This window comes from Thermobia domestica, chromosome 4 (genome assembly GCF_964235325.1).
Source record: "Thermobia domestica chromosome 4, izTheDome1.hap1.1, whole genome shotgun sequence".
NCBI classification, from domain to species: Eukaryota; Metazoa; Arthropoda; class Insecta; order Zygentoma; family Lepismatidae; genus Thermobia; species Thermobia domestica.
The window spans coordinates 296711776-296730584 of record NC_137457.1 but is presented as its reverse complement, the minus strand read 5'-3'; the positions used below and the strand labels follow the sequence as shown (position 1 = coordinate 296730584).

Below are 18809 nucleotides of genomic sequence, written 5' to 3'. Positions count from 1 at the left end.
AAATTTTAATGAAACAATAACGCGGTTCGTCTTAACGGTTATTTATCCATTACCTTCCGGACTTTTTTCTAAAAATGTTAAATTATTTTCATTAATATATGACATATCAACTAAATATTAGTACAGTGCTTGGTGATATATTTTTCGTTTGAATGTACAACGTGCAGCAGCTTGCTGTTTTGCAAAATCATGTCATGGAATTCACTAGATACAATTATAGTTACATTTGGTTATTTTTAAGTGTTTAAGAGTTTCACTTTTTAGCTGAGATTTCTCATCAGCCCATAAATTATTCATCATACAAATAATCCTTCCAGTAGGAGTATTTGTGCAGGGAGGCACGTTCTGAACTCCACATCACATACTTGGGAATATAGAATGGATTTTCTGCAAAATGCTTGAATAATTCATTCCATCTTAAACCTACCCTAATTTGAGGAGTGTTTCTGAAGTAGCATACCTCTTTACATTTGTAATCTCATCAAACAGGCAGAAATCATTTCTTTCCTTTCCTAACAATTTATTAATGTACTTCAAGCTGCTCTGGACATTATCCCATTCAATTACTGAGTTAAGTGTTCAATTCAAAATGTTAAAGGTTTGAACCACTGCTCAATATACTCCATACAAATTGAACAAACTAAATACACGTATTTTTAAAAATTCCATTCAGAAAAAAGAATGCCTGTGATTCGAAATGTGAATAAAGAATAAAACATTAAAGTATTGCAAATAAGTTAAATCAGGACATTTTGCAGGATATTTTAAGAAAAAAGGACATTTCTCGATTTTCGAGGAATCTTTGCAACACGCAGGACAGCTATTTGAAAAATAGTACTGTACTGCGAAAATCAGTACGTCTGGTCAGCCTAACATTGGGGGACAAGGCACCATCGTATGCCACTGTGAAGAAATGGGCAGCGAACTTCAAAGGTGAGCAGTTTGGTCTGAACTATGATCCAAAGTGTGACCTTTCAGTGACCTCTCCCGAGATGATTGACGCCATTCACCGAATGATTCTCGACAATCGCCGAATCCAGCTCAAACAGATAGAGAACACATTGGGCATTAGTCATGAAGAGGTGTGGAAAGTCATCCATGAAGACTTGGGTATGAGGAAGGTCACCGCAAAATGGATTCCGAAACTTTTGAACATAAATAAGAAGCGTGAACAAGTGGAAGCAAGCAAGGCAATTCTGTCCCAATTTCAAGCGGATAAGGCCAATTTTTTGCAACAGCTGGTAACAGTGGACGAAACCTGGTTATATTTCTACGATCCCACGACGAAACAGCAATCGGCGGAATGGCGCCACAGCGGTTCTCTACGTCCGAAGAAGGCTAGGACACAGCGCTCCTCTACTAAGGTCCTTGCTACGGTCTTGTGGGATTGTGAAGGAATTCTATTGTTGGATTATCTAAAATCGAGTGAAACCAGCAATGTAACTTATTATACATATCTTCTGGACAAACTGAAAGCAGTACTAAAGGGGAAGAGACGTGGAAAGCTGCCAAAAGAGGTAATCCCTTCAGGACAATGCGCCCTCACACAAAGCACGTCTGACATTGCAAAAATTGGAGGACCTACGGTTTCAAATACAGGAACATCTACCTTATTCGCCTGATTTGGCTCTATCAGACTTTTATCTCTTTTCTAAACTGAAAATATTTTTAAAGAGAACGCATTTTAATGGCGCCGATGACGTCATTTCTCAAACAGAGACCTGGTTTGCAGAGCATTCATCCGACTTCTATTTGTCTGGCCTGCAAGCACTGCAGCAGCGATGTGAAAAGTGCATTGCACTACAAGGGGAATACGTTGAATAAAAACATCAAGCTTCGCTTCCTATCTACTTGTTTCCTTGGTGAGGCTGAGAACTTATCAACCCACCCTCATATATATATATATACGAGGGCCATTTAACTCGAAGTGGCAACATAGTTGTGAAATGGAATGGAATGAATCACTTCGCCAGATGTCTGGTAACGTTTGAATACCTGTCAAAGCCCCACTTTGTGAGAGGGTGTTGACAGTGTGCCCTAAGACACGAACAATGTTGGGAATGTCTCTGAAACGTTCGCCCCTAAGAGGTTCTTTCATTTTTGGGAAAAGATCAAAATCACAGGGGCTCATATCCGGGAAGTATGGCGGGTGCTCCAGTACCTTCCAACTCCATCGTCGTCTGGCATTGTCGTGTAGGAGTATTGGTCCAGACTCCAGGAGGTGTGGACGTTTGCGCCGCAATGCTGGTCGCAAATGGTGACTGAGGTATGGAGCATTGACGGTAACGCCCGGTGGAACTTGATGTGACAGGATAATTCCTTCGTGATTGTATGACATTATCATCATCATCATCGCGTTTGCTTGCTCTTGCCTAAGCTTTTTCGGTCGTGGAGATTCTGGGCGGCGTCATTCATTCGACTGACGTTTGAATTCAGACTCGTAGGATCTTCTCAACGTTTCGTCATTTGCAATAAGCGGTGCAAGAAGTTACTACCTTCCTCATTGTAACGTTGACGGTGTAGGCGCGCACATTCCCACCTTTGCCACTTTTGGACCTCGGTCAGAGCATGGGGTACCCATTTGTTTGCAATTTTCTGCATGCCAAGATCTTGTGTTAACATGCGGAACACTGATTTGGAAGAAATATTCAGCTCCTGACCCAATTCATTACAAGTCCAGCGCCGATCACCGTCAAGCAATGTCCGTAGTCTTGCCAGATGAATTTCGTCCGTAGCCGTTTGCATATGCCCTCCACCGTGCATTTTGTCTGTTGACTGTCGTCCTACCTGAAATGGTGCAATCCATCTCGCCACTGTCCCATACGGTGGAGCAGCTTCATCACAGGTCTCTACTAATCCTCTGTGAATCTTCCTAGCATTTCACCCTCATTCCACCTGGAATTTCATAAACACACGCTGTTCTGCATGCGTGAACATTGCGTTAGGGCAGTATTTCACACAATAATCACTTTAACAATGTCTACTCGCCACACACACTGTATTATGGCCCGCAGCAGCGTTGAACTGACTCGTCCAGGTCCGCGGAACACACTACATTCGTCATTTGTCTCCTGCCCACACGGCAAAAATCATGCATTTCCTGAAAGTATATGAAAGTGAATGGCTGAGGCCCCTTCACGAAATTTTGCGTACGTCATTGGACACGGCAACTATATATATATATATATTGTAGTCACTATGTTTGTGACTTCGTACCTCTTGAACCAACAGACAGATCTCGATCAAATTTTCAACATATGAAGTTCCGGTCTGAGATAGTTTTTATCATTTTACTTTGATAGTGCAACTTAGGGGAGGGGAGGGAGGGATTTCAAAATAATCGAAAATGAAAGTGAATACGTTCGTGACGATTGAAACGTTCATCATAATAATAATAATAATCATAGGTATTCTGCCTTTATTGGCAGATCACTTGCTGCAACTGAGAGGCTTCCATGCTCCACACGGTCTTCTGCTAACCTTTGTCTTCACGTACGACTTTCCTTTTTTTAATACCGTATATCAATTATAGTATCCTACCCTCTCTTTTCTGCTTCTATACATTCTACCACGTCCATCATGATACAGTCCCGTCTTAGCCAATGTCTCAACAGTTTTCTCTTCCTCTCTTAGCAATATTTAAAATTGTTCTTTTTTCCTCCACCATTTCTGACCCCTCTCATTTGTTTTCCGCTCTACCCAACTAATTTTGTTCATTACTCTCCATAGCCACATTTCGAAAGCTTCCTGTCTTTTTTTTACCATTTTTGTTTAATGTTCATATTTCTGTCCCACACAATACTCCACACGAAGCATTTTGTGAGTCTTTTTCTCAAACCTAAATACGGAAGTTAGCATCAAGCGTCAGTCAAACTTAGTACAATGCTACGTACGCGCCTTTGGCGTGGGAGACCCGTGTTCCATTCCTGGTGGAAGCTCATGTAGTTCGGATTCCACGTCAATTAGTAGGTCCTGTCTCATATAGCCTCGCTGCTGAAAGGGACGTTAAACTCAAAATCAACTCAACTCTTAGTACGATACTAAAAACGACTCCGAATAGAATTTTTTTTTTTTACTAATGTCTTTCCTCACGAGCCGTCATGGCTCCATAACATTTGCGTGGTGATAACCAGTAGTCAGTTTGTAACTAAGCTAATACAACGATGTGTTAAATTTTAAAGGTTATGTTGTTTACCTGTTGCTGCCATAACTGATTCCCTTCCTCCCACTGCCTCGGAGGCAATATGGCGTTCAAAATATCTTCTGTCTGCTTATGGTCATCTGCAATCGCAGCAGGCTTAGGTTTCGTACCAGTTGGAGGACCAGCGTATCCTGGCCTAGTCGGAGAAGTTGGTTTCTGTTAAAAACAAATAAAAACAAATTACTTGAACATTGCTCATAAAAGATAACCCAAATATAGTGATGACCTGAAATACGAACTTACGTTCCAGTGGAATACGAATCCGTTCCAGAACTCTGTTCGAGTTCCAAAAGAAGTTTGCACTTTAATAGAAACTTGATCAATATGTTCCTGGATTTCATAAACTCAAATGATTTTAATAGTAAATATACTGAATTTTGAGGTAAATTATTAACAAATAATAACAATAATAATACTTGAATAAAAATTAACTTTATTTAGGAGCCATGGCAAACGCTAAGTTGTTAATATATTTAGAAATAAAGTTAAGAGTGCACTTTATGCAGAACAAGTGATTTTGTCATGTTGTTGACATGACACAAGGTAGGAATAAGTGGGGTACAGTTGGCTTAGCTTAAGGTTAGGGAAGTTTGAACACATTTTGTTAAGGGGGCGCGGTGGCTCAGTGGTAGAGCGTTCACCTCTGGTGCTTGGGGTCCCGGGTTCGATCCCAGCCCCCGCCATGTGAACTTTGTGGTGGACAAACACCGTGCTCGTGGGTTTTCTCGGGGTTCTCCCGTTTCCTCCCACTTTCTTCATTCCACCATTTCACTCATCTCTCATTATCACCGTCTCCTTTAGCCTAACCGGCATAACCGTGGGACGTAAAACTTAAAGATTTCATTACATTTTGTTAAAATTAATAGAATGTAATTGCTCGTATTGTTATTTATTGTATCGGTTCCTATGAAATGTTCTGCACAAAGTGCATTCGTACCGAAATAAATAACACAAAACAGGTAGAAAGGCATAAAATTAAAAGCGAAACATCATACAAGATGCTGTTACTCCACTTCCGACAGAGCTCCCTCGCAAAGTTGCCAACCTCAGAGAATAAATTTGTCGATTTTCGTAGTTAAAAAGTTTTTTTAAACAATAATATCGTATATTCGTTCCGCACGTGATAATTGAAGAAACAAGTACAATACTACTAATAATAACAATAATATATAATAATCTTATTTAGTGATCTTCAGCTTCGGACATCAAATCGGTGTCACTCTCCCCACCACCTTTAAAAAAAATCCTTATTAACACTACAAACAACGACAATATTTCCACTCCTTCGTATAATTAATTGAATTTAAAGAATGGTGGGAGGATTGCCATTTGACAATTTTCAAATATTTGTTGATTTATTTTAGAGGGAATGATTGTTAAAAACTTTAATGAGTGTGTGTGTGTGTTTTTTATAATTATTTAATGTACACTTACAATTTACTTGCAGCAGCAATTTATTTCAAAAACAGCAAAAAACTGTGTGTTCTAAAATTATCGTATAATCACCTATTATCGCAAGGGCATTATCGTATATAGTATTAATTGAATTGAATTGAAAAGGTTTGGGGTGGGTGCGCCGACGACGGAGGTCTTTTAGCACCCATTACTAGGTAGGAGGACAAGCAGTAAACGCGAAGAGACACAAACACACACAGCTAAAAACCGTACTGTCCGTAGAAGAGAAGGCCATAAGGAACACACTAAAACAGTCACGCAGAGCACCAGACTGAGTGCAGAAAAAGAAAAGTACAAGATAAAATAATAACTAATGCAGGAAACGTTAAAAGCGGTGCATCCACATAACAGAACACTGCACAGTCACAGAGGCATATAGAAAAGTCAAATGGCGGATAAAACCTGCTGATGGCGCAGACATCGGAACACCTTCAAGACGATGCCAGGATCATCGCTGAGCAGAGTTCGGAGGTCAGCGGGCAGGCCAAACTGACTACGCACAGGCACACGAGGCACGCAGTCCACAAGAAGATGTCGAATAGTCAAGCACTGACCACAGAGGTGACAGTCAGGAGCAGGAGTTCTTTGTAGAAGGTGTCCGTGTGTCAAATGACTATGACCAATCCGAAGACGAGCCAAAGTCCTCTCTTCCAATCGTGAAGGGCGGGAGCTAGACGACCAGACTCCAACACGGGGCTTCACAGCATGGAGTTTGTTGTTGATCTGCTGATCCCATGATGATTGCCAGCGCTGATACAGAAGACGAAGAAATACGTGACGAACATCAGTGCTGGGAACAGGGAGGCGGCAACGACGACCATGAAGAGTAGCCTCCTTCGCAGCAGTGTCTGCCAGCTCATTTCCAGGGATGCCAACATGGCCTGGCACCCAACAAAACTGAAGATCATAGCCCTCAGCAAGTAGGCGATGGCACTGAAGTAGTACCTGCTGGACAAGTGGATGCGGAGACGAGACAGCGGCAAGGCTATGAAGGACACTGCTGGAATCAGAGCAGATCACAATAGCGCGAAGCTGGCGGCGACGAACATGCTGCAGAGCTTCCAAAGTGGTTAACAATTCTGCGGTGTAGACGGTGCAGAAGGGATGAAACTGAACTCGGGAACGGTGGACTTCCAGAACAAAAGCACAGCTAACAGAGTCATCCTGCTTGGAGCCATCGGTAAAGATGAAGCGGTAGCCCGGATATGAAGCCATGAAAAAGAGAAATTCCTGGTGATATTCCTGGTCACTGCTAGTGCCTTCTTAAACTGCACCAAAGAGAAGTTGATCGCTGGTGGAAGCAGTTGCCAGGGTGGAAGTGGCAGGAAACCCAAAACAGCAAGTGGAGGTAGCTCGACAGCAAGATCTGCGAGAAGTTCCAAGGCACTGATTCCAAAAGGCCTGGTGACTGTAGACTGTGCCTGATAACGTTGAGTGCGAGGACCAGCTTCCAACGTAAACCCAGAGGGATGATCAGGAACGGCCTTCAGATGAAGTAGATATCTTAGCTGCAGGACTTGGCGACGGTGCAACAGAGACGGCTCGTGAACTTCGACATACAGGCTAAGGATGGGACTTGAACGAAATGCCTCAGTGGCAATTCGCAGACCCAAATGATGGACGGTGTCCAGGTGGCGTAGTACGTTGCGACGAGCAGAACTACAAGCCACTCAACCGTAATCAATCTTCGATTGAATGAGACTTCTGTAAAGGCGAAGCAGCACAACACGGTCAGTACCCCAGGTGGTATGAGAAAGTAGGCGCAACAAGTTCATCGATGGGAGACAGCTATACTTCAATGCGCGAACATGCTAATTCCACGTAAGACGGCGATCAAACTGGAGGCCCAGGAAACTAATACACTCAACATACTGGAGGCGATCAGGTCCCAAGGAAAGTTTTGGATCAAAAGCACAGTTGCGGAGGCGACAGAAGTGCACACAGTTGGTCTTGGCAGAGGAGAATTTAAAGCCAGAGCGAAGGGACCACTGACGCAGGTGGTTGAGCGTCAGTTGTAATTGGCGTGCAATGGTACGGAGATCATGGACCGACAGTAGATCGTAGTCATCAACGTAGAGCAAACCACGAGCGAAAGGTGTAAGTTCGTGCAGCACACTATTCATAACCACAGCAAACAGCGTTACACTGAGCACACTGCCTTGCGGAACTCCATTCTCCTGTCGAAACGGTGCAGAAAGGGTGGATCCAATCTTTACTCGGAATGAACATTCGCGAAGAAAGTTCTGGAGAAAAACAGCCGTATGGCCACGGAGGCCACAAGTATGCAGTTGGCGCAGGATCCCATAGCGCCAAGTAGTGTCATAAGCCTTCTCCAAATCAAAAAAGATGGCCACAAGATGTTCACGGTGGCGAAAGGCGTCCTGGATCGCAGTCTCCAGGTGAACAAGGTGATCTGTTGTGGAGTGATAGCGTCGGAAGCCACACTGGAAGTTGGAAAGAGAGCCATCATGCTCAAGGAACCAAACGAGACGGTTGTTGATCATCTCCAAAACTTTGCAAAGGCAGCTGGTAAGGGCGATGGGTCGATACTTTGCAGGAGACGTAGCAAGCTTGCCACGTTTTAGAATTGGGATAATGTAAGCCTCATGCCAAGCAGCAGGAAAACTGTCCGCTGGATAATGCGCAGAGCTGGAAACATCGGCAAAATGTTGACCCAGTTCGGACACTATAAGATCTTGGTCGGTGACCAGGAGTCCATTGATAACTAAAGCAGAAATCCCACTAGAAGGAGAATGCCCTTGTATACGACGAACCTTAGACCATACTTCAGAGATTGAACTCTGGGCAAAAAGTGAAGACACATACACGCGCCAGCTGCGTCGTTTGGCCTGTTTGATGACATACTTAGCTCGGGCACGGAGCCGGCAAAACTGCTCCAACTTAGTATCACTGGAGCACAACGAAAAGCACGCAAGGCTCGTTGACGTGCTCGGATAGCCTGGCCAATCTCTGCAGACCACCAAGAAACGACGCGTTTGCGACGAAGGCCCTGGTGGATGGGAATGGCCGCTTCGGCTGCCAACAAGATACTCCGCTGAAAAGCCACACACTGTTCCTCGACGAACTGATGCAGATCTGGGGTGAAGTCAAAGCTGAACAGAGAACCGTGCCCAGTCAGCTAGGTGCAGATTGAATCTTGACGATGGTGCAGCTGGAGGTAACTGAAACCCAATAAGTATAGTGGAAAATGATCGCTGCTACAAAGATCAGGATGTACACGCCATTGAACTTGAGCTCACAGAGCTGGGCTGCAGAAGGACAAATCAAGATGAGAAAAGGTCCCAGTAGCAGTAGTGAAATGCGTGGGACTTCCATCGTTCAACAGAATCAGGTTCGTCTCGGCAGGAAAAGCTACAATCTCGTGAACACGAGGTTCAGTCCGACAAGAGCCCCATACGGTATAGTAAGAGTTGAAGCCACCCACGAAGACAATAGGGGCGGAAAACTGGTGAAAGACATGTTCCAGATCGGCTGCAGTAAAGGCATCGGTGCGCGGGATGTACGCACAGCAGATGGTGATAGGCTAGTGCAGAAAGATACGGACAGTAACGATCTGAAGAGGACTCGTGACTTGTAGTATTGAGGAATGGTAGTCGTCAGACACTCTAAAAGCGACGCCGCCGGCCAAACGACCATTCATGATCTTGTCCTGACGATATAGCGTGTATCCGGAGACTAAACAGGTGGTGGTAGGCGTGAAGTAAGTCTCTTGGAGACAGAAGATCACTGGATTCAACATTGATAAGAGCTGACGAAGTTCCGCATGGTGAGATGAATATCCATTAAGGTTCCACTGGAGTAAAGCCATAAGTTAAGCGGAATCTATAACAGTTTCGATGCATGCTTTCCCTTACAACCAGGCACAAGTTAAAATGCATCTAGATCGCCATCCTCCACCCCCTCCATAGGTGAGACACCGCTCGCAGATGGACTGCGTGGTTTCTGCTTCATCTTCTTTGCGTCGGGACGGCTTGAAGAGGGCTTACGGGAGGACTTAGACTTGTCAGCACGGTCAGAAGATGCTGACTGAGAAGTTAGGGTCCCCGTCTTTTTCTTTCGCAGTATCTTCGGAGTCGATAGAGTCGCACGAGACGTTGAGACGGCACCACAAGTGCAACAGCCAGCAGAAGCTGGAACAGGACTGGTCTGCGTGGATGCATCTGTCGCCTGAGTTCCTACAGAGTTCATGGATTTCACCAAGGAAAAAAAACTGGTTTTAAAAGATAACTTCCGCGCAGCTCTACGGCGGGCCCCCGCTGCAGAGATCTCGGTCACGATGAGTTCCCTAATCACCTTCTTCTCTCTGAACTTGGACAATCTTTGGACCAAGCAGGATGGGCACCAGTACAGTTGACACATTTCGGATCCACCGTGCATGGAGCAGAACCATGTGGAGGGTCACCACAGTTCCCACAAGTGGCCGTCCCATTACAAGAAGGCGCAGAATGACCAAAGCGTTGACAGTTGAAGTATCGGAGCGGCAAAGGAATGTAGGTCTGACTTTCAACTGGAGGTAGCCAACCCTCAAAGCAGGAGGTAAGGTGGGCAGGTCGAACCTGACGATATATGAATGTGTCACCTCTAGTTGTCCATTCTTCTTAACATGTATCAGTTGGACACCTGTAACATGGGAGTCGCGGAGCTCTGCAGATTTCATCAACAAGCACATCTTGCAATTCGCGGCAGGTAATCACACCCTTCCTGGAATTGAGCTGGTTATGAGCTTCAACCAGGACAGGAACGGTGCCGATGGACTCACATTTCAGCACGAGCCGCGACTGTTTGTCACTGACAGTATGGACAAGTAAAGTACCATTACGTAATTTCCGGGAATGAGTCAGTGGCGATGTGACAGAGTTGGCGATACAAAACAAACGGCGAGAGCTTTACTAAAGAACCAGCGGTCTCTGCACTTTTATCTTCAATTATCAGATAACAAGGGATGGATTTATTCTCTTCTACTTTCCTTTGGTACTCAAGGTCCAAGAGTACTCAAGGTCCAAACAAAAGAAAATCAACTATTGTAGAAAAATTTTTGCTTTCGATTTTAAAACCAGGCACAACCATTAACTGTGGTATATACAAGGGAGGATTTTGGAATTTAATCCCCCTTATGCAATATGATAATAGGGGAAAGCTAGGGTTCCCAACTCTGAAAGATAAAATTACCGGCACCTTCTCATAATCCTCCAAACAGATTAAGAATAATTGTACTCAACATATATATATTGAAGTCCCTTTTAGGAATGAATGACTTTTTAAAGGAAAGTTGTCATATGTAGCAACTACGAACGTGAAACTAAACAGTGCAACAAACATTGTACGAACAAAATGCATAAGAGTTATTTGCCAACAATCGATGGACAATTTAAATTTATCGCTATATTTATACCGCACAATTCTGACAAATTATACACTTCTGTCTCGATTGTTGATAACAATGTTTCACAGTAAAATCTATGATTATCAAATTTCTTATGCTCAATAAATGAAAATAAAACTGCCATAGATTAAAAAATACATCGCTTAATGTATAACAGGGTTAAGGGGGGGGGGACATTGCTACGATTTTTACTTACCCGAGATTTTAGAACATATCGTCAGCTTGAGAAACATGACTTTTTTCCCACTTAAACTTTGATTCTTTAGCTACATTTAAAATGTGCAATATTGTTTCTACTAATGTCCTACCTGGAGTAAATTACATTTTACGAAAGGTCTGCAATCTGTACCAATCTTCCCCATGTGGGGGCAGATTGGTCCGAGCAAAGTGAAATATCACACAGACGTTTTGATAATAGAGATAACGTTTTTTTTAAATTTTTTTCCATGACATATTTTGAGATATAATATTCAGTTAAACTTCCACAAACTCAAATATTTTAACAATAGATTTAAGGACCTACAGCAGCAAAAATGCAAAATAAAAACATGTTTCATAAAAAGACTGTGAAGATTTGTAAGAATCCTTAGTAATTCAATAGATCTAGTCCAACTGTTAAAAAAAAAAAATAGTTTAATGCTTATTTGTGTTCTCATCAAAATTTAAAAGTTCCGCAAGCTATTTACAAAGATAAAAACGTACTATAAATAGTTCTGTCTCTATAAGGAAAAACAGAAGTAAATGATCCAAGAGCTACCTATAGTTTACAAAATTTTGAAATCTTTCATACCGCAACTACTAACTGCAAAAAATGTTATAATTTTGGTTTAAGCGTCCCCTTGTCTCCAAAGGAGGCGTAGCTTTGTTATTATAAAGGTAACCAAGAAAGTTCTATCGCTTTTTTACCCACAACCTTCGAACATCGATGTCACCTAAGACGTACCTGGAAGATCAAAAATGGTCCCATCAGCATCGACGACCTTCTGCCAACGTTCAGGAAGGCCATGGATTCCATCGCGGTAGAACACGTGGTAATCGGATGGCGCAATGTCTGGGGAGTTTGGCGGGCAGTAGTATTTTCCATAAAAGGCATAGAATGGTGTCCCGGGTGATCCTAGTCACGTGGGACTTAGCGTTGTCCTGTAACAGGAGGATCCCTTGCGATTCAGATGTGTTGGCTGCATTGTTTTGAGTTGTTCTTGAATACACACCAACTGCTGACAGTACACAGTTGCATTGATGCTCTGACAAGCTGGTAGCAGTTCCCCATGGAGGATGCCACAAGCATTCCACAAACACACAGGAGGACCTTCTTTTGGTGCAGTGCTGGTTTTGGCTGTTTTTGAACCGGTTCATGGGATGCTAACCAATGATGACGGCGCTTTGGAGCTTCATACAGAACCCACTTCTCATCATATGTAAACACCCTTCCAGAAATTTCTCCTTCCTCATACAAGACGGATCCCATCATGTGGAACCCATTGACCCAAGGTGCTGCCGAACGGTTTCTTCACTCACACTGAATTGTAGTCTCAGTTCCTCACATGTCTGGCTACTGTTCGCCTTAAATACTGCCTGAAGATTTTCATTTTGTACATATGTTGGTCTTCCGGCACGCGGTGCGTCTTCCAGTGTTTCGTCACCGTCTTTAAACTTGTTAAACCGCCGTTGCACTGTCCGCGTAGTCACGACACTCACAAAAAGCCTGGCATATCTTATGCCTTGCTACAGCGGCGTTTGACTCCAGTTTGAACTCGTACATCATACTCACTCTTAAGGCTCTATGTGGAGGTCCTATGCTCACTGTCCTGACGCAAGTTCACTGTGTAACTGAACTGCCACAATCAGGTAGTATGTTGGGTACATCCACACTTAACAACTGACCTTCGCCTTATCTCCATTCGCATTCAACTCACGGTGTGAGGGCCAATTGAATTGAACACAGATCTCCACAAAAAGCGACAACACTTTCTTGGTTACCTTTATAATATTGAAGTTTCAAGAACTTCGCCGAATAACTTTCAAATAGGTTGCTGAAAGTCGAATAAATATGACACTTACTACACGCTGATTTTTAGCGTCCATGTACAAATATATACTTGAGGTTGATTTTGTTAGACATGTGCCTATTAAAATCACTCGCATGTTATGACCTGGGGGAAAGAATCTTCACATTTTTGCTATTATTTCTCCTAAATGGTTAAACAATTTTCCATGCGAAAGTTTGTGTACCTTTCGGCTATACCTATAGTTAAGGAAAGTCGGAAATATAATAATACTAAAGTTTTCCATATTATTTTAGTTAAATTATTTTTGCTTTGATTACGGAAATCAAGCGATCACACAAGATATAGCCTCTCTTATTAGTGACTTTTTCTACTTGATGTTAATCACGATGAAAAATGTAATAGATGGGAAATGCACAAAGAGTAGTCTACCCTTATAATTACAAATGGAAGGGGTAGATTGGTACAAAGCAGTGGGGGCACATTGTCCGTCCACCCCACTGTGTGTGTACTAATGTGCCCCAACCGAACTTTTCAGGATCATTAATTCCTATAAATGAAAAATTACTCCACGCAGGGCAATTGAACATAAACGAAATTATTTGTAAAAAATTACACTTTCATGCGTCATACACAAGTTTTCAAAAATCCAGTGCTTATTACAAATATAAGCTTACAAAGACATAATTGAAAACTTACTTTTATTCTAAGTCAAGCTTTTTTTCTGCACAGAGAAAAGAACACTGCGCTTATCTATCAACTGTGCCTCACGATGTTCGTTTGTCACCAATGTTGCCAACACCAAACTGTTGTCCATTTACCTCTTCATAGTGTAAAAATATCTACCTCATACATATGTACCCCATGTACCAATGTCCCCCCTCTCCCCTACAACGGAAATTTGTAAAGGCACTGCACTGCGTACGCCACTGATTATTAGATTTATAAAGCCTTAAGTCTACGAACCTTGTGAGCCAATATTAACTATAGAACAACTGCAGCACTAAAAAAGACCATAGGCCCTATAGGTGCAAAGCTCCAAAGGGCAATGCAGGCTTTGATCTGACTTTGTCGTTAACATTTTCAACACCAAACTCCTAAGATTAAATTTAGTATGCAACAACTACCTAATATTCTGTATTCGCAATTTCTGTATCAAACGAAAATAATTCTTGTTTGACTCCCGGTAGGAGATCTCAAAAATTTAGTTTCATCATCAACACTTTCATCCGCCTCCTTTAGCCTAAAGGATAAACATAGGACGTTAAACTAAAAGAAAGGCCTATGTTTAGCAGAAGGGGTCCAGCTGTTTTCTCTAAAAAATGATACAATTTTGGTAATTTCTGTTCACATTCGGTTAGTTTAGGGTAGGGTTGGTTAGTTTAAGTTAGGTTAGGCTTGTTTAGGTTACGTTAGGTTAGTTTAGGTTATGTTATATTAGTGTAGGGATCCCGCATAATTTTCCAAAAAATGATAAAATTTCGCTTATTTCTAATAATATTACGTTAGTTTAGGTTACTTCAGGTTAGCTTACGTTAGTTTATGTTAGGTTAGGTTAGATTTGGTTACGTTATGTTACGTCTAAGTACTTGCATCATTCATTTCTCCTGTAAATTTTGTGTTTTTTAAGAGCTTCTGGACCCCTTGTACTAAACATACTCCAAAAGAAATATTGGGGGCGCGGTGGCTGTGGTAGAGTTGGAGTTGGAGTTCTAATAAATAAAAATATAAGTATCATAGAAAACAAATTAAGATGCAAAACCAAAGATGTAAAGGATCACTTATGGATAAAGGTAAAGCTGGGGGAAAAGGAATTATATGTAGGTGTAATATATTGGAGACCTGAAAAAAATCTAGAGTGGAACACGGAAATATATAATTGTGTAAATGAAGACTTAAATGAAATAAGAAAAGAAAATGTAGATTACATAATAGGAGGAGATTTAAATGCGCATTTGATAGAAACGGAAGGAGAAGTAAACAAAAATGGGCAACTTTTATACTCACTAGTAGAGGATTTTAATTTAGAAATAGTGAACATAAGACAAACACCAGTTAAGAAGACATACTTCAAAAGAGAGATGGCTACTACTATTGATTACTTTCTTGTTAGTGAAAAAAGCAGGAAAATGGTTAAAGAATTTGATGTTGATGAAGAGGGAATTTACAGTGTAGGAAGTGATCATAGATTAATAAAAATGGAGCTATTTGATCAAGAGGGCAAGAGAAATTACCCAAAAAAAAAAAAATAAATAAAAGAGATCAAAACAAACCTACTATTAGAAGACTGGAAAAAGAAGAAGATATAAAGAAATATAAAGAGAAATTAGAAAAAGATTACACAAATGAACTAAGCTATGAATTTTTAGTAACAAAAATTAAAAGTGCTGCAGCTGAAGTTACAAATGCGAAAGAAGGGAAGAAAGGTTATAGAGAAAGTAGAAAGTTCAATTGGACCAAAGAAACAGAAACAAAAATTAATATAAGAAAAGAAAAAAGCCGAACCCATAGACTAATACCATAGACTAATAAAGAAATTCAAGAAAGGAGAAATCGGGAAAGAAGAAGTAATTCAAGCATGGAACGAATATATAAACAGCAAGAAAGATGCACACATAGCTAAAATGAAAGAAATTAGAAATTTCAATGAAGAAATAGCAGAGGAAATTAAGTCAGGAGGGAGAGAAGCAGGGAAAAGATTCTGGAGATATGTTAGACAAAAGCAAAACGAAACAGAAAAAGAAATTATTCTTAGAAATGAAAAGGGACAAATAATGAAGGACAGGACGGAAATTGAGGCGTACTTAACAGATTGGGCGATGAAACAAAATTGTGAAGAACCGAAAAATGAAACAAATAAATTAGCAAAAATGAGTAATGAGAGTGCAGAAGAAGAAAGTCAGGACTTAACTAATGATATTGAAAATATGGAAATAGAGAAGGCTAGGAAAAAGCTAAGAAGAGGAAAAGCAACAGGAACAGATGAGGTGTCAAATGAGATGTTAATAAACTTAGATAATAAATATTTGGAAAGTTTAAAGAATATTATGAATAATATACTTGAGTCAAGAACCATTCCTCCAAGTTGGAAGCAAACGAAGATTAAGTTAATATATAAAGGAAAAGGTAGAGATAAACATGATATAAAAAGTTATAGACCAATAGCGATTACCAGCTGCGTATATAAGTTTTTTGCAATTATTCTAAGAGATAGATTAATGAACTGGCTAGAGAAAAACAAAATTTTAAGTGAGTTACAAAATGGATTCAGAACAGATAGAAGAACAACAGATAACATCTACATTATAACACAACTGATAGAAATATGCAGAGAAAGAAAAGAAGATTTCATTGTAGCATTTATAGATATTGAAAAGGCGTATGATACAGTCAAGAGAAAGATATTATGGGAAGTAATGGAAAACATAGGAATATCAAAGAAATTTATTATGCTCCTTAAGGAATTATATAAGAACAACAATTACAGATATGAAATGGGAAACGTAAAATCAAAATGGATAGAAAGTAATAAAGGTTTGAAACAAGGATGTCCTCTATCACCAGTTCTATTCCTGATATACATACATGAAGTGGAAGAAGCATTGATCAAAACAAACAGAGGGTTAGAATTAAGATTGCAAGGAAAAGAAAAAGTAAGAAAAATCCCTGGCACTCTATTTGCAGACGATGTGGCTCTGATGAGTAATAATATAGAAGATATTAAGGAAATGTTAGAAACAGTAGTTAGGAAAGAAGAAATTGGTCTAAAAATAAATGAAGAAAAAAGCAAGTTCATGGTTTTTAGTGGAGACAGAGGATAAAAATATACAAGCAGGAAACATAGAAATAAGCAGGACTGAAAAAATAGAATTTTTAGGAATCACACTTGAGGAAGGAGAACAATACTTAGTTGAACATGAAAAAAAACTGAAAAATAAAGTACAAAAATATACAGCAATTATAAAAAATAAAGCAATGTGGTCATACAATAGATATGAGGTATCAAGAATATTATGGAAACAAGTAGCAGTACCGGCGCTAACATATGCAAATGAAGTAATAACTTTAACGGAAAAAACCAGGAGTATTTTACAACAAGCACAAAATCAAATAGGAAGGTTTGCCCTAGGAGCAAATAAATTAAGTGCAAATGTAACAATAACAGGAGAAATGGGATGGAGTGATTTTGAAAAAAGAGAAGGTGTGAGTAAAGTAAAATATCTTGGAAGATTAAAATTTATGGAAGAAACAAGATTAGTAAAAGTGGTGAATGAGGCCACTAAACATATGAGAAAAGGGGAGAACACGAAATGGTTTAGGAGAGTTAGGAAATTAGAAAGAAAGTATGATCAAACTACCCGCTGGCATAGAGAAGAAAATTATAAAAATTGGGAAAAAATCACAGAAAAAACATTTAAAGAGAAAGCGCAGGAAAAGTGGTATGAAGAAGTTGTTAAGAAGAGCAGTTTAAAAGGAATATACACACATAAAAAGAGTTATGAGAAAATAAATTACATGAACAATGATTTTGGAAGCATTTTATTTTTCAAAGCCAGGTCAGGGAGCCTTGAAACAGGGGTAAGACTGAAAAAATTTAAAGAAGTGAATGAAAAACGTCAATTATGTTTTAAAGAAGATGAAACATTAGAACACATATTGTTAAAATGTGAAGAAACCCAAAAAATCAGGGAAAAATGGAAATGGATCGATGAAATGAAAGAGGAAGGAAATTTGGTTAAATTAGCTTGGAGGCTAGGCTTTAATGTAAATGGAAGGGAACTAAGTGAGAAAGAAATGGAAAAAACCAAAGAACTTCTTGAATTTTGGTGGAAAAAGAAAATGGAAAACGTTAAATGAAAAAAAAAAAACAGTACTTATTTTTTTCTTTTTTTTTCCAGGATCCAAACTTCCGAAGAGAAGGAAGGAAAATACCTTGAACCTGAACCTGAACCTCTGGTGCTTGGGGTCCCGGGTTCAATCCCAGCCCCCGCCAAGTGAACTTTGTGGTGGACGAACACTGTGCTCGTGGGTTTTCTCGGGGTTTTCCAGTTTCCCCCCACTTTCATTCCACCATTTCACTCATCTCTCTCATCATCGTCGTCTCCTTTAGCCTAACCGGCATAACCGTGGGACGTAAAACTCAAAAATTTCATTTTTAAAAGAAATATGTCACTATTAAGGATAATTGTAAAAGTATTGGTCTATGTAAAAAAAACACGCAATGCCACTATAAAATATGCTCTAATTTAGTAAGTACTTCATTTTTGTTTAACAATTATTGTAATCAAAAATGTTAAGTGCAATTGCAAATGTATGAAAAACCATGAATAAAATATTTTCAATTACCTTACCCTTCTTGTCAGTGTGTGTACTTATAAGAACCGGATTGTCGTATTTCACGAGAGAGTTTTCAGAAGCAATCAATTTTTCTGCCATTATGAGTTAGCAATTACAATATTCTTTGCATTTAAGTTTACGTGCCATAAATATGACGTTCATAACTTGAAACTTTGATCACACTTTGGTTGCTATGGGAACCTTCATAAATTGAATCGGAGTTGCCAGATCATGAAAAGAAACTTATCATGTATCCCAGGACATACTTCCAGCTCATAATGAATTTTCTTCACATTTCATTAAATATTTTGCATAATATTTAGGAATACATCAACTTAAAAAAAAATACATAACAAAAACACCACGATAATGTTTTAAGATCATGTAATTCCTTCTTTGTCCATCA

The 18809-nt window shown here is 40.1% G+C and overlaps 1 protein-coding gene across 1 annotated transcript in view; it reads right to left on the bottom strand.

Moving 5' to 3' along the window:
* The window catches only part of Dnali1 (Putative inner dynein arm light chain, axonemal Dnali1), a 31503-nt gene extending 12888 nt beyond the window's left edge, over positions 1-18615 (bottom strand). The window contains exons 1-2 of the mRNA XM_081756288.1: positions 18413-18615; positions 4196-4357 (exon numbers count right to left, since the gene is read on the bottom strand). Coding sequence (XP_081612414.1) covers positions 4196-4357; positions 18413-18502 — 252 coding nt within the window. The 5' untranslated portion in view covers positions 18503-18615. The remainder of the gene's footprint in view (positions 1-4195; positions 4358-18412) is intronic.
* Positions 18616-18809: the final 194 nt, after the last annotated feature.